The following is a 17,439-nucleotide window of genomic DNA, read 5'->3' as shown; positions in this document are numbered from 1 at the left end:
ACCCACACAGAACATAAAGTGTAAAATACTGTTTGAGTACTAGTTATAGCATTAATTCACATTGTACAACACATTAAGGACATAGATCCTACATGAGGAGTAAGTGCACAGTGACACCTGTTGTTGACTTAACAAACTGACACTCTTGTTTATGGTGTCAGTAATCACCCTAGGCTCTTGTCATGAGTTACCAAGGCTATGGAAGCATTTTGAGTTTGTCGACTCTGATCTTATTTAAGCGAGGTCATAGTCAAAGTGGAAGTTCTCTCCTCCCTTCAGAGAAAGGTACCTTCTTCTTTGATGACCTGTTCTTTCCACTGTGATCTCACTCGCCAATTCGAGTCTCCACTGCTCCACTTCTGATCCAGCTCTCTGCTATGACCTGGGAGAGCAGTAGAAGAAGGCCCCTTGGGCCCCTGCACCCGCATGGGAGACTAGGAAGAAGCTCCTGGCTCCTGACTTCAGAACAGCAAAGCTCTGGCTGTTGCAGCCAACTGGGGAGTGAACCAGTGGATGGAAGACTTCTCTCTCTCTCTGCCTTTTCTTTTCTCTCTGTGTAACTCTGACTTTCAAATAAATAAATAAATCTTTAAGAGAAACAAAAAGAAGTGGGTGGAAGATCTCTCTCTCTCCCCCCTCTCTCCCTTTCTCTCTCTCTCTCTTCTCCTCTCTCTCTCTCTGTTATGCTGCCTTTCAAATAAATAAAATAAATCTTAAAAAAAGTTTATCATAATACCAATTTGCATGTGTGGGGGACTTCAAAAAGTTCATGAGAATGAAAAGTGGAATTAAAAGAAAATATACATTTTCCATGTAAAATAGTTTTTATAAAAAGATTTTATTTATTTGAAAGCCAGGGTAACAGAGACAGAGGGAGACATAAATAGAAAGAGATCTTCCATCTGCAGCTTTACTTTCTGAATGGCTGAAATGACCAGGCCTGGGCCAGATAGAAGCCAGGAGCCATGACCTCATCCAGGTCAGCCGTATAGGGGCAGGGCTGCAGGCACTTGGGCCATCCTCTGTTGGTTTCCCAGGCACATTAGCAGGGAGTTGGATTGAAAGGAGGGCAGCCACGACTGGAATCAGTACTCAAATAGGATACTGGCATGGCAGGCCTTGGCTGAACCCACTGTGCCACGACACTGGCCCCATAAAACATTTTTAATAGTTGTCATAGAAGAGTTTTTTTGTGATTCCCCTATAATTTAAAAACTTGAAGCATAATTAAGGAATGTACCAAATCTACCCAAAACATTAAAAGTAAGTAAATTATACATCACTCAGTTTATAACAGCTGATAACTGTTAATGCTACTTTCATTTTTGTTGTGTTTTATAAGGAATAAGGCACTACAGATATTTTGATGATTCTGGTGTGTCTTTCCCTAAACCCATTAGAATCATTCTTTCCTCACAGTTAACTATTATGTTGAATTATTGTTCAGCATTTTTATACTTGTATTTCATGTATATGAATATTTAATGTAATAGGATCATTTTGGATATTTTAAGTCCATATGCCATCCATCACACTAGATTTGTACTTCTCCAACTTGCATTTTCCTCTCAGTCTTGTGTTTTTGAAGTTGGTGTAGATTATCCATGTAGCTATGTTTTAATTTTAACTTCTTGGTAATATTTCACTTCATGAACATTCCATAGTGCTTTTCTCTTTTCTTGTATTAATGGTATTTACTTGCAGTTTTCTCATAATTATGAAACGTGCTTGTGCTTGTATCTTTGTGCATGTGCTTGAGAAGCTCTCTAGTGTACACCTGGAAAGCAGATTTTTGGCTCATTGACAGAGCGTGACTCTTCACCCTGTCACCAAGTCAACCCCCAAAATGCCTGCTTCCACAAACGTGTGAGAATTCTTGTTGCTTTGTATCCTTACCTGTACTTGGTATTTTCAGACTTTATAATTCCTTCCTCCCTCCCTCCCTCTCTCCCTCCCTCCCTTCCTCCTTCCAATTTTCCTTCCTTTGTTTCCCACTCCTTCCTGAAATTTTTCATTTCTGATATACAGACCATTTGAATAACAGAAGATGAAATATGAGAAAACATTGAAAAATTTTTAAAAATTTGATAAAACCTTAAAATACAATATCTGAGGTGTGAAACATGCTTTTGAAATATTGTGATATAGATTTTATTAAGAAGTTTGTACCTGTCTGCTTCAGTGACTGTAAGAATTGTGTTTGAATTATTTGGTCTCTTCTTTGCATACCATTCCTATTTTTAATGAATCATTTCCCTTACCTTCAGTAGGTCACGGTGATCTTTTGCATTCAGTTCATTGCTGTACAGTACTGTGTAGGAAGATAGTGACATCCTTAATTTAGATGTCCTGCTTCTAACTTCTTTCATTTAGAAAGCACTGTAGTTTAATGATTCACAAATATTTTTTTCCAAAATGAATACAGCTCAGTATTTGGTATTTGTGGTAGAAATGCTAGGCTATTATAAAATTAATTAGTTCTTTCAAAAATATTAATTTTCCATGTAAGGGAATGATTAATGAATGTGTTATGTCTGCTGAAACGTTTTTAAAGCCACAGACTATTTCTTTTTTTTTTTTTTATTTTAGAGACAGCCTTATCCTCAGACCTCAGGAGTGAGTATTTAGAAAGTGTGTTTCTCACTCCTTCCTCCTGCTCCTCCACATAGATTCTCCTCCACTTCTCTTGGCAGAGAGATAATTTGCTAGGCTGAAGGATTGTGGAGTAAAGGATATTTTTGTTTGTTAGGTTTTGTTCTCTTCTTCCGAACTTGAAAGCCAACAAAGCTTCAGCTATTTTTCTGAAGAATTCCAAGATTTCTGCATTTAGGACACAGTGATACATTCTAAGGGAGTATAGAGGCCTGTTCTGTGTCTTTAATTATTATGACTACAAGTCATTTACCCTCTTTACTTAAGAATTGCTGCGGGTGGTGGCTGCTACCTGCCTCTTTAGACCTCTCAGTATCTTTCTTACAAGCAATTCTTTTTTGTAACTTTTAAAAAAGTTATTCATTTATATAAAGGGAACAAATTTCATGTATTTCATGTATACAGTTTTAAGAACATAATGATACTTCCTATCCTCTCTCCTCCCCTGCAACCCCACTCCTCCTTCCTTTCTTATTTTTCTTTTAATTTTTGCAATAATACTTTCAATTCACTTTATAATCACAGGCTTAATCTCCACTAAATAAAGAATTCAACAAGCAATAAGTAGAAAATCCATGTTCTTTGGGAGTATAAACAATAATCAAATCTCCAGATGTCAATTTCTCTACCAAAACTTTGGCATTTGAAGCAGCAAATCTGAGAGATGGTACCCCTCCCATTATGCCCAGTCTTCAGCATTGAAGCCTGCAGCCACATGAGACCTCCTGGTCACCTTCTGGTTGTGTACCCAGAACACCATCTCTTGCACACCAACTGGGGGATAGTCCTTTGAGTATTCATTCTCACTTCCTTGCTTAAAATGTTTCTGTATTTGTTCGGGACTGCTTTTGTGGCTGCCAGCTAGGACTGATCAGTGGTTACTTTCAGTATCTATTCCTTTCTGAGGCTGCAGCTGGGATCCAGGAATTAAATCCAGCTCTCCCATGTGGGTGGTAGAAACTCTATTACTTGAGTCAGAGTTACTGCCACCTGTGGTTTGCATTAGCAGGAGGAGGAATGAGCCAGAGTTGAGAATTGAACCCAGGTACACCATCATGAGATGTGGGAGTCTTAGCCGCTAGGATCTATGCCAGCCTTAAGACATATATTTTTAAGGAGTCAATTCTCGAATTCTTTCACTTTTGTATTTTTAATTGGCAAGCGCCTATGTTTTCTTTGAAGTATAAATACAGGAACATTCTGTTTTGATCTGGAAAATGAAGGTGGATCCTGAAAAATGGAAAGCAAACTGCATCAGTGCTATGAGGGCTTAGTGAAGCATAGCCCCAATGGACTGATTTCAGGGCCACACAATGGTCAGCATCCTTTGTCAATCTGAAGTAATCATACGTGTCTCCCATAATTTTATACAGGAACTGAAGAGATGATTGTAAATCCACCCAAACCACAGTGATGCTTATTATGGCCTTATAATGTCTAAGGATTTACACTGGCCCTTAACTGCCTGCTGATCCTTATCTTCTGTTTCCTCATCCATTTCCCAGAAAGCCTCTGGCCACCATCAAACTTACATTTTAATAGCCAGCATAATGATTTTCCCTTGCTCCTACAAAAGAGTGAGCACTTTCTGGGAACCCTTCTGTAATCCATTGAAAATAAAATATGTTTGCCAGAAATAAAAAGTAATGTCAGAGAGGGAAGTGATGGCAAATAAACAGTATTCATTTCAGAGCAGGATCCAAAATTAGCAATCATTCATTTTTTATTCAATCTGTTTGCCCACATTTAACTACCAATAGTGGAACAACCATACCAATATCCTTCAAATATTGCTTCCTTCCTTGTTGCCTGTTTCTACCTCCAGAGCAATTACTAGAGATATATTAGAGTATCCCATTTTATTATCCACATTTCTTAAGTCTTTTTATTGTTTTAACAATGTCATCTTCTATGTTCTGTGCAATTTAATTAATTCTGTCTTTCTGCTCACCATTATTTCTAGGGCTATGTGCTGCAATTTTTTTCCAAAATTTTTAAAAATTTAATTTAATATACAAGTTTCATGTATTTTATATATATGAATTTAGGAACATAATGACACTTCCCAACTTACCTTCTCTCCTGCTCACACTCCATTCCTTCTTCCTCCCTCTCCTGTTCTGACCCTTAATTTTTACAAAGATCTATTTTCACTCTACTTAATGATCCTAATGTTATCCCCTACACTAAGTAGAGTTCAACAAACAGTATGAATAAAAAACGTTCCTCAACAGAAGAGACAAGGGCTGTAAACAGTCATCAAATCTCAAAATGCCCATTTCACTCCAATGTATTACCTTTTTGATATTAGTTACTACCACAGATCAGGGAAAAATATGATATCTGTATTTTTGGGACTGGCTTATTTCCCTAAGTATAATGCTTTCCACTTTCATCCATTTTGTTGCAAAAGATAGGATTTCATTTTCTTTTACAGCTGAGTAGTACCCCATAGTTATATATACCATAATTTCTTTATCCTGTCATTAGTTGATGAACATCTGGGTTTATTCCATATCTTAGCTATTGGGAATTATGCTGCGATGAACATGGGGGTACAGATCACTCTTTCATATGCTGATTTCTTTTGGTTTTGGTAAACTCCCAGGAATGAGATGGCTGGATCATATGGTAGATCTACATTCAGATTTCTAAGGTATCTCCATACTGTCTTCTACAGTGGCTGGACCAGTGTACAGTCCCACCAACAGTGGATTAGGGTACCATTTCCCTACATCCTCACCAGCATTTGTTGTTTGTTGATTTCTGTATGAGAGCCATTCTAACTGAGGTGAGGTGAAAATTCATTGAGGTTTTGATTTTCATTTCCCTGATGGTTAGTGATTCTGAGCATTTTTCAAGTGTGTGCTGGTCATTTGAATTTTCTCTTGAAAAATGCCTGTTCAAGTCCATTGCCTATTTCTTAGCTGGATTGTTTGTTTTGTTGTTGTTGGATTTCTTGAGCTCTTTATAGATTCTGGATGTTAAACCTTGATCAGTTGCATTGTTTGCAAGTATTTTTTTCCCATTCTGTCAGTTCTTTTTCACTTCACTGAGTGTTTCTTTTGCAGTGCAGAAGCTTCTCAGCTTGAAGTAGTCCATTTGTCAATTTTGGCTTTGATTGCCTGTGCTTCTGGGGCCTATGCCAATGCTTTGCAGAGTTCCTCCAGTGTTCTCTAGTAATTTGATGATATCGGGTCACAGATTTAGGTTTTTGATCCATTTTGAATGGATTTTTGTTTAAGGGTAAGGTAGGGATCTACTTTCATATTTCTGCACATGGAGATCTAGTTTCCACAGCACAATTTATTGAAGATGCTGTCCTTGCTCCAGGGATTGATTTTAGCTTCTTTGTCAAAAATAAGTTGGTTGTATTTTTTATGTCTTACTATTGAAAGTTTGAGTAGGCTGGCACCGCGGCTCACCAGGCTCCTGCGGCGCCAGTATTCCAGGTTCTAGTCTAGGTGCCTGTTCAGTCCACAGAGAGGCAGGCATTCCTCAAGCCAGGTGTCTGTGGGTGTTCCACCCAGGTGGCTTGAGCCCCAGAGCCTGTAGTATGTTGGGAAGCCGGGGGTGCCTCATAGTCTTATGTGTGTCCCAGCCCCTGTCAGTCCTCCCAGCCAGGCTCAAAGTCAGTGGAGACCACAGATTTTTCGCTCTCACGCAAACACAGGTGCCACTGGCCAAATTTTGCCTTCTCCCTGCTGCTGCCAGTACTGCAGAGAAGACGGCATCCTGTCTCTGCCAGGTGCTATATGCATGCACAAGGGCTTCCTCAGCTGCCACTTTTGCCCAAAATGGCATCCGCTGTCTCCCCGATGGGCACTGGGCACTGTTGTGGGAAGGATGGGATGAGAGAAACGTGCCCCTTTTATTTCCACAGGATCCATGGGTACCCTCTAGCCCCTAGGACTCTGGTCCAGACTTGTGCCATGCTCTTCCTCTGGCTATATCACCATGGATTGCTGCAGTCTGACCTCATCTCCATCTCCAAGCTGGCGTACTCTCCAGCTGTCAGCTGCTGGAGTCATGTGTTGTATCCATGTTCATGTTGCATGCCTGCACCTTCCACACAGGCCCGCTGCATTCCTATTCCTTCTGTAGAATTTCCACTGTGTTCTTCTTTCTAACTCTCCTCTGAGAGTGAACTTTCTATACTTTTGTTTGCTGTTTATACCTAGCTTACCACAGTATGGTTTTTCCCATTCTGCCATCTTGCAGTCCTTGTTTTAATTGTTTTAAATAATTGTTTTTAAAAAAATTAGATATTTTACTTGTTTCATTTATATGTGTCTGTTTCTTTTTACAGTAACATTTTATTTCATTTCAAGTATTTATCACATATCTTTAGTAATTGTAAGCAAACTTATTATAAATAATAATTCTGGCCGGCGCCGCGGCTCACTAGGCTAATCCTCCGCCTAGCGGCGCCGGCACACCGGGTTCTAGTCCCGGTCGGGGCGCCGGATTCTGTCCCGGTTGCCCCTCTTCCAGGCCAGCCCTCTGCTGTGGCCAGGGAGTGCAGTGGAGGATGGCCCAGGTGCTTGGGCCCTGCACCCCATGGGAGAGCAGGAAAAGCACCTGGCTCCTGGCTCCTGCCATCGGATCAGCGCGGTGTGCCGGCCGCAGCACGCCAGCCGCGGCGGCCACTGGAGGGTGAACCAACGGCAAAGGAAGACCTTTCTCTCTGTCTCTCTCTCTCTCACTGTCCACTCTGCCTGTCAAAAAAAAAAATAAAATAAAATAAAAAATAAAAAAAAATAATTCTAAAGTCCTAAAACTCAGGATGCAGTTATAGAATTGTACTATGTTAGTAAACCAAATCTCTTTATTTATAAAGAGTTCTGATTTTTTAAAGTATTTTTTAGTTATGGTGGTTTAAAAACTCTCCTGGCAAATATCAAGTTACTAATGATTTAATAATTGGTTCCCCAAATTCCTGAACATTTAACAGTCAGCACTTATAAGCCAGTTTGAACCAAATCCAACACACTGTTTATTGTTTCTGCTATTTCTGATTCACTATTTCTTTAATTTTTAAAAATTGCTGTGTAGTTTTAATTGAAGGTATTTCTCTCCAGAAAAATTGTATTTCATTCTTTCAGGCACCTTAGAAAATTTATTATTGAAGAACCACTTTTAATATTTACTGTTCACCTCTATGTTTCCTAAAGCTTGTAAGCACATTAATTCGAAGCTGCATAGCCTGGTGAGAGAGACCTAACAACATTATGAAGTACCAGAAGAGGTGCTCTCATACCCTCTAAACTCAGGTTGACACTAGTATGCCTTCTTCCCATGTCCTTCTTCTATTCCTACCATTTTCTTCCCTCGGGGATCAGATTAGCTTCAACAACTGCATTTATTATTGCTGAAATTACATATCTACCTTCAACATTTTGAGCTCTGAGACTTAACTTAAAATTGCCTACTGTGGCAAAAATACAGGAAAATGTTTCTCTGTACTTTTCACTCTAATGTGATAGAATAAAGGCAATTTAAAAAATCAGATCACTGCAGGTGCCCATGTGTCTTTACAGCTCTTTTGTTTGAAAGTCAGAGTTACAGAGAAGGAGATGAAGAGGCAGATGCAGAGAGAGAGTGAGAGAGCGAGCGAGAGAGAGAGAGGTGTTCCATCTGCTGCTTCAATCCCCAAAATGGATGCAATGGCCAGGAAGCTGGAGCTTCATCTGGGTCTCCCAAGTGGGTAGGGGGGCCAAGGACTTGGGCCATTTTCTGCTGCTTTCCCAGATGCATTGGCAGAGGACTGAATCAGAAGTGGAGCAGCCGGAACTCAAGCCAGCACCCATGTGGGATGCTGGCACTGTAGACAGTGGCTTTACCTGCTGTGCCACAGCGTCAGTCCCTTACTTCATACAATATAGAGAATTATTATGATTAACAATAAATTGAATCATAGGCTTGATCTCAAAAGCAAATCTCTTCAAGAAAAATATTCTACAGTAGTGTTTTAAAAACTGTTAATTTCATGAGATATTTTTCCCCAGAAAACTCTTATTTAAGGTATACAAAGTTCATGCATTTCATAAATGCAACTTTAGGAACATAGTGATTCTTCCCACTGTACTCACCCTCCCACCTGCACTCCCACCCTTCTCCCTCTCCTATTCCCATTCTTATTTTTGCTAAGATCTATTTTCAGTTAACTTTTTACACATAAGATTAATTCTATACTAAGTAAAGAGTTCAATAAATAGTATAAAAAATACTTCCTCAACAGTCAAGACAAAGGCTCTTCAAAGTCATTGCATCTCAAAGTGTCATTTTCACTTCTATGGACTACCTTTTAGGTGCTCTGTTAGTTTCCACAGATAAAGGAGAACATAGGGTATTTGTCCTTTTGGCACTGGCTTATTTGACTAAGTATGGTTTTTTTCCAGTTTCATCTATTTTGTTACAAACAACAGGATTACATTTTTTACCACTGTGTAGTATTCCATGGTTTACATATCCCATAATATCTTTATGAAGTTTTCAGTTTATGAACATTTGTGTTTATTCCATCTATTAGCTATTGTGAGTTGAGCTGCAGTAAACGTGAGGGTACAGATAACTCTTTCATATGCTGCTTTTATTTCCTTTGGGTAAATTTCCAGTAGTGAAAGCCTGGGTCATATGGTAGATCTGTATTTCAGATTTCTGAGGTATCTCAATACTGTCTTCCACAGTGGCTAGATCAGTTTACATTCTCACCAACAGTAGATTAGGGTACCTTATCCCACACATCCTCACCAGCATTTGTTGTTTGTTGATTTCTGTGTGAAAGCCATTCTAACAGAGGTGAGGTAAAACCTCATGTAGTTTTGATTTGCATTTCCTTGATGGCTAGTGATCTTGAGGATTGATTGGTTTTGGTGTTTGGGTTTCCTCTTTTGAAAAATGCCTGTTAAGTCCTTTCTTATGCATTTCTTACCTGGATTGTTTTGTTGTTGCTGAATTTCTTGAGTTCTTTATATATTCTGGTTATTGATATTTTATCAGTTTCATAGTTTGCAAATAATTTCTCCTGTTCTGTCAGTTGCCTCTTCACTTGGCTGTTTCTTTTGTAGTACAGAAACTTCTCAATTTAATGTAATCCCATTTGTCAGTTTTGCCATTGATTGCCTTTGCCTCTAGGGTCTTATCTAAGAACTCTTTGCCTATGCCAATTTCTTGCAGGGTTTCCCCAATGTTCTCTAATAATTTGATGGTATCAGGTCATTGATTGTATTAGGTCATTGATCCATTTTGAGTGGATTTTTCTGTAAGATGTAAGATAAGGGTCTTGTTTCATACTTTTGCATGCAGAGATCCAGTTTTCCCAGCACCATTTGTTGAAGAGACTATCCTTGCTGCAGGGATTGATTTTAGCTCCTTTGTCAAAGATAAGTTGGTTGTAAATGCATGGATTGATTTCTGGAGTTTCAGTTCTGTTCCATTGGTCTACCCATCTGTTTTTGTACCAGCACCATGCTGTTTTGATTATAACTGCCCTGTAGTATGTCTTGAAATCTGGTATGGTGATGCCTCCAGCTCTGTTTTTGTTGTGTAAGATTGCTTTAACTGTTCGAGGTCTCTTGTGCCTCCATATGAATTTCAGCATCATTTTTTTCCAGATCTGAGAAGAATGTCTTTGGTATTTTGATTCATATTGCATTGAATCTGTAAATTGCTTTTGGAAGAATGGACATTTTGATGATACTGATTCTTCCAATACATAAACATGGAAGATTTTTCTATTTTCTGTGTCTTCTTCTATTTCATTCTTTAATGTTTTGTAATTCTCATTGTAGAGATCTTTAATGTCCTTTGTTAAGTTTATTCCAAGATATTTGATTTTTTTGTAGCTATTGTGAATGAGATTGATCTTAGAAATTCTTTCTCAGTCATGGCATTTTTTGTGTATACAAAGACTATTGATTTTTATGTGTTGATTTTCTATCCTGCCACTTTACCAAACTCTTTTATGAGTTCCAATAATTTCTTAGTGGGATCTTTTGGACCTCTTCAAGAAAAATATTCTAAAATAGTGTTTAGAAAACTGTTAATTCCAAGAGATTTCTTTTTCCATCAAGTCAAAAAGCCAGATACACTTGGGAAATACTGCATATTAATATTTTTCTCTTAGATAGTCATAGTCCATACAATGTTTTTAAGTTTCTGAGATGGACTCAGAAAGGATATTGGTTTAATTTTTCTAATCTCAAAGATCTATGACCATAAAAGCCTTTGTTGTTTGGTTGATTTTTGTTTGAAGTTTGTTGGAGGTAAAGGGATTTGGGGTTTTTAGAAACTATTATGAATTCCAGAAAATGCAAAATAAAAAGCTTCTCTTCCTCTCTCACTTTTTTCTAATCAAGTTTACAAGTGACAACCAACATTAGTGAATGCCACTATATAAGTATCTCACATATTTCTTATCTAGGCCAGTGGTAAAATTGTGCGGTCATTGTTATATGCTCTGTTATATGCTCTACTCCCAATCTACAACTATAGTAAAAAACACATCTACTTCCAAGATTGTTGTGAGGCTAAAAATATGTTTTAAATTCTGACATATGGTACATGGCTTGTAAATGTTACTTTACTTCCTTTCACTGTCTCATTCCTTCTGCAGGGAGCCATTTGATCTGTGCACACACATCTGAATCCTCGTCATATACTGGCTTGGCCCTCACAATGGGTGATTTCTTATCACAAATTCTAGTCACCATTCAGGCTTTATGGAGCAAGTTTAATGCTCCCTCCCTTCTTTTCTTTTTCTCCTTTTTCTTTATAGGCACATATGAGCTCAGAAATCAGAGAGGCAAATATTTGTAGAGACCAGACAGGTAACTTAAATTAAGTAGAGTGGCAGAGCTTAAAAGGAAAGTGATCACTGGGCCTTCTGCCAGTGTGTGGTGGGAGATGGGAAAACTGAAGTGCCCATGCCACATCCAGAAGCAGCAGCTACAGCTCAGCTTTAACAGATTGTAGCCACCCAAATAATTCAGAGATATTTTCATAACCATGTTCAGCGCTGTGTAAGCCAGACAAAACATGGCTAGGTGCCAGATCAGACTGCAACCTCAGTTTAGATAATTGCAGTCTTCACACCTTCCATAGCTAAATGGCACAGTAATTTCATACTGGTAAGTATCCGATGCCTGGCACTGAGAATGTGGGGCAGAATTGCCATCTGTCCTCCAGGCATCTGTGGTCCAGCCATAGGCTGGATAAGCATCTTGGTTATCAGTTATTTCTCCTAAAGTAGATTCTGTTTGTCTGTCAGGCTTTTTCCCCCTTCCTAATACTGAACAATTCAACAAAATAGAAATGCTAGAAATTTTCTAGAAATATAAATGTGGTTCAACTAGCACAGGGTATAGACTCAATTTTCTCCTGATTTAGAAAATGTATTTCTAATTCTGGGCCATTAGATCTCATAATAGTTCATGAATTAATTTTAAGGGCTCTGTGAATCCACTGAAATAGTATAAAATATCTTGTTGCATTTGCATAACCTTAAAACAGTTCATGGAAAATGAAATCATAAGATAAATTTATTTTGGTGCAAAAATGTTTGAAATCTGTGTGTACAAAGTGTTTTCAAAAAGTTCGTGGAAACTGCATATTATGAAAAATTTAAATTGCACCATATTAAATATATCTTTTAATTCTATTTCCATGAACTTTATAAACTACTCTCCTATTTACATACCTTTCAATAGATCCTTTAAAATAAAAAACCTTGTCTTTTCATAACCCTCTGCAGGATACTAGTGCAATTACCACACCCACCAACCCAATGAATGTGATGCAGTTTTTTATCCAAGTGTGAAACCTAATATTCTTATTTATCCTATTTCATTTTATTAGATAATGCTATGATTCTAAGGCTTGAAAAATAATATACTGCTGGGAAATTTAGTTCATATGTATTTAAATGCATTTCTTTTCTTCTTTTGTTCTTCTCTATAGGGCGAAAGTTTAAAAAGTTCAATAAAGTCAGAGTCATGAGAGCACTCGATGCTGTTGCTCTCCCACAGCCAGTGGGCATTCCAAATGAAAGCCAACGAATCACTTTTTCTCCAAGTCAAGAGATACAGTTAATTCCCCCTCTAATCAACCTGTTAATGAGCATTGAACCAGATGTGATCTATGCAGGACATGACAACACAAAGCCTGATACCTCCAGTTCTTTGCTGACGAGTCTTAATCAACTAGGCGAGCGGCAACTTCTTTCAGTGGTAAAATGGTCCAAATCTCTTCCAGGTAATAATACTTTATATAAAATACATGTAAGTAAAAATATGCTGTGGTTGTTGTCCTAGCAGATTGTTAAATACAACAGTTAGTTAGGTAAATTAACTATAATGCAAATGCCATCTTATAGTATGCCTTTAAAAAGTTCATTTATTCTCTTTTTTTACATTAACTTTTTTGCTGTGACCTCCAAGTGTTTCAGCGGTTCAAACTGTCTGGAACCCTAATATGTGCTATGGAAATACAAAGAAGCAGGCAACACATTGAGTCTTGTTGATGACTCATGAATTACATGCATGAAACAGTTAAGGAATATCTTAAGTTTATGTATTCAACCACAGATGTCATAGTAGTCCAGAAAAAGACAAGTTGATAATTTTCTTAAAAATGTGTAGTTCGTCCTAAGCCTCAATTTAACCAACCTGAGTTGGTTGAACATAAAACTGAATTATGTATTCATATAAGAAATCAAAATAGTATTTTGAGAATGATGAGGTGTCTATAGTCAATTAAGAAAAAGATTCCTAGACATAAGGGAAGACAGTCCAGCAATGCTGAGAATTTTGATTATACCATCATAAAAAGATTTTGTTTATTTTACTTGTCAGCTACTTTAGCTTTGTAGGAACCAAGTGGTTGAAAAAATTTCAAGGGTAAAATTTTCACTTAGTTAAATCTGAGACTGCAGAGCCAAGAGAATTAAGTGTAGTAATTGTTTGCAGAGGTGTTAATCTCAGAATTAGAATTAGAACTTTTTTTTAAATGACATCCTTTTCACATCAATATTATACTCCTTTTAGCCTAATTTATTTTTCCAATATCTGATCAAGAATTAAACATTATGTTCTTCCAGTCCCCAGGTAAATTCAATAGCTCTTTTTTTAATAAAAAGTTCTTTCCAAACTTTTCTTAATATACTTCTCAGTTATTCTTCTACCTGGAAAGTTTGAAGTATAATAGATGAATTGTTATTAAAAATTCAAGGTTACATGAGAAAGAAAGGAAAATAGATTCCTGTTTGTTGAATCCTTTTCAAAAATACACATTGAGCAAAGTTAATAAAATTCAGTATTCTAATCTAGATGAAGTAATTTTATAGGAAAATCAAAATGCCCTGGTTGTTATTAGCTTCATTCTTGCTGAAGATCTTGAGCAAGTAATTTTTTCCCCATTGGGAAAGTTGTAAATGCTTAAAACTTACTGTTATGGTGGTTATCAAATTTTATAGATGGTTATTAAATAAATATTACTTACATAGATGAAATTTCTCTGTTTAAAATAGAAGTATTTTTTAAAGATTTATTTTATTTATTTGAAAGCCAGAGATACACAGAGAGCAAAGAAGAGCCTGAGATAGAGGTCTTCCATCTGCAGGTTCACTCCCCAGATGGCCGCAACAGCCGGAGCTGTGCCGATCCGATGCCAGGAGCTAGGAGCTTCTTCTGGGTCTCCCATATGGGTGCAGGGGCCCAAGGACTTGGGCCATCTTCTACTGCTATCCCAGGCCATAGCAAAGAGCTGGATCGGTAGTGGAGCAGCCAGGACTCGAACCAGCGCCATATGCAATGCCAGCGCTTCAAGCCAGGGCTTTAACCCACTGCACCACATTGCCGCCCCCAAAATAGAAGTATTTAAACAAGTGTTTTTCTAGTATGTGGAAAAGGTGATTTTTTTTGTATCATTCATGCTCCTTTTGTTTGCATGTTGGTGATTCTTTACTGTATAAAAATTTCAAGCATTAACTGGCAAGGATGGAAAATAACCAGTTATCATTAAAAAGAGAATTTATTCACTATGAATAAAAGCTAAGTGAACATTTTTCCTACTAAGTGAAAATAGTTACCTATCAGATTTTTTTTTCATTCCCAAACAGCCTCAAAAAAAGAGACCAAAATTTTTCATTGAATTTGGTGATAACCTTTACTGTTGCAGACTGTTATATGTATGTAGTGATTCAGAATGATGGCAACACCACTGTTACACAGACTGTTTCATTACCTGTAAAACAGGAAAGCATTCAGACTGTTAAAGTTGTGTGGACTGTGGTCTTTTTAAACCATAGTATATGGCTTACATGTTGGTGGTAGCACTGTAGAATGTATGATGAAGATGGTCGGGGAACTAGAGTGACTATTTTGACCTCTCAAGGCTAAAAAGGACACACAGATACAGTCTGGTATCATGAGCTACACAGACACCAATTGCAGTTGACTTGAAACAAGGTTACAGTTTCTATTCACTCTGTCTTTCAATAAATGCCTATCATATACCTGCTATGTACAAGACATAAGAATTGAGCAGTAGAGGCCGGTGCCGCAGCTCACTAGGCTAATCCTCCGCCTTGCGGCGCCAGCACACCGGGTTCTAGTCCCAGTCGGGGTGCTGGATTCTGTCCCTGTTGCCCTTCTTCCAGGCCAGCTCTCTGCTGTGGCCAGGGAGTGCAGTGGAGGATGGCCCAAGTACTTGGGCCCTGCACCCCATGGGAGAGCAGGAGAAGCACCTGGCTCATGGCTTCGGATCAGCGTGGTGCGCCGGCCGCAGCGCGCTGGCTGTGGCGGCCATTGGAGGGTGAACCAATGGCAAAAGAAGACCTTTCTCTCTGTGTCTCTCTCTCACTGTCCACTCTGCCTGTCAAAAAAAAAAAAAAAGAATTGAGCAGTAGTGTCAGGAAGACAAACAATAAGGCTAAATGACTGATGTGAATGCATTTTGGTGCAGTGTATTTGGTAATTAGTTTTGAATGCGAGACATCTGTTTTATCCATTCACTCATGTGTAATAAGACTAATAATAGTTTATGGGAAATGGACTTTTGTTCCATGAGCCATATTAATTAGCCAGAATGTGAATTTACTAATTCACAGTGCCAAAAATATACATACTGCGAGGTAAACATGTTGATAGAACAGGTCATTTTTTTCACAATAGAGAATGTTTAGGAGTCAGGTTAAGATCACATGCAGAATGATCACCACAGCCAAGTTCTCAACAATATTAGGGGCCCCATGCAAATTCCACAGGTACCCCCAAAATTCCTCTTGCCTTGTCAGCTCATCCTTTGTTTCTATACTCTTCCATTTCTTGGACCTCTCACAACAATTGTAGCGTATCTGACATGTTTCCAATAATATTTCGGAAGTACCCCATTTCATTTAATACATACTGTAGCCTTGTGATAGCATAACAAAAGATTATGCCTTAGGATATATTGAATCTGACATTTAGCACTTATAAATGAATAATTTTACATTGATTTTTATCTGTAGCTTTGGTGGGTAATATTTTCTTCTAGGTAGGATGGAGCAACACAATATTTGAAACAAATTTTAAATGAACAAGATATATTCTCTCCATTAAGAAACTTGCAGTCCAATGAGGAAGATAAGATAACCAAATAGCAGCATTATGTGAAAGTGACATAAGATAAGATACTTAGAAAGTGGAGATGGGAGAACATTTTTGGCTTCAGAGACTGGAGAAGACTTCAGAATTAAGATATCAGTTAACCTTCATCTTAAAGAGAAACAAGAAATGAGATTTTGATAAGTCATGATAAAAAGAGTGTTCCAGATAGAAGGGGCAGCGTGACTGATGCCATAGAATAAGGAAGCCAGAGGTGTGCTTGGTGAGTAATGATCGAGTCCAGCCTCAGCCATTGTATCCCAGGCTTTTCAATTGTGAAAGTTCCACAATAACATCAAAATTTTTAACATGTACCAACCCTGCAGGGTAATAATTAAAGCCGTTAGTAACTGGTGATTGAGAAAACACGTGTGTGCATATGATTTCTCCAGCATTACTGCAATAGATCCTGGCCTTGTGGGGTGTCTTCACCTCCACAGTCAGAAATCAGTGATGATGAATTTATATTGGTTAGAATAACAGAAAGTAAAGTTCGAGGTACGTTATGGACTGTTATATAGGGTCTCAAAACTTAGTGTAGGCTTTAGAAATTTAATTTGTAAGTACTTATTCCCAGTTCAGTTTCACCTTTAAATGGTCTTTCATCCTTTGAATCAAGATACTGTAGTAGAATTGATATGACAGATAAGTTTGTAGAAAATATTTCCATTTTACATGTTTTCTCTTGATACTTATATTTAGTCGGTGAGAAATCTATTCAGGTCAGTGTTTGGACATTTTTAGACATTGCAATTTTCAATACATAACATATTTCTTATTTTCAGTAACACAAACTATCTGAAAATTTTGAGTAACAGAAGACTGAAACTATGCTGTGCTGCATTTTCTTTTTTTTTTTTTAAAGATTTATTTATTCATTTGAAAAACAGAGTTACAGAGAGAGGTAGAGACAGAGAGGTCTTCTATCCACTGGTTCACTCCCCAGATGGCTGCAATGGGTGGAGCTGTGCCAATCCAAAGCCAGGAGCCAGGAGCTTCTTCCAGGTCTCCCACATGGGTGCATGGGTGCAGGGACCCAAGGACTTGGGCCATCTTCTATTGTTATCCCAGGCCACAGCAGAGAGCTGGATTGGAAGAGGAGCAGCCAGGACTAGAACTGGCACCCATATGGAATGCCAGC

The 17,439-nt window shown here is 38.1% G+C and overlaps 1 protein-coding gene across 3 annotated transcripts in view; it reads left to right on the top strand.

Annotated features, from left to right (window-relative positions):
• Positions 1-17,439, top strand: part of PGR (progesterone receptor) — a 71,852-nt gene that overhangs the window by 34,622 nt on the left and 19,791 nt on the right. For all 3 annotated transcript variants that reach the window (XR_517023.5, NM_001082267.1, XM_017350681.4), the window contains 1 exon segment: positions 12,613-12,906. Coding sequence is in view for 2 of the 3 variants with exons in the window: in NM_001082267.1 (NP_001075736.1) it covers positions 12,613-12,906 (294 nt within the window). In the remaining variant the exon portion in view is untranslated.

The sequence above is a fragment of the Oryctolagus cuniculus genome, chromosome 1, assembly GCF_051225735.1.
Source record: "Oryctolagus cuniculus isolate XC-2025 breed Fujian yellow rabbit chromosome 1, ASM5122573v1, whole genome shotgun sequence".
NCBI lineage: Eukaryota > Metazoa > Chordata > Mammalia > Lagomorpha > Leporidae > Oryctolagus > Oryctolagus cuniculus.
This window is presented reverse-complemented; position numbering and strand designations above follow the sequence as displayed.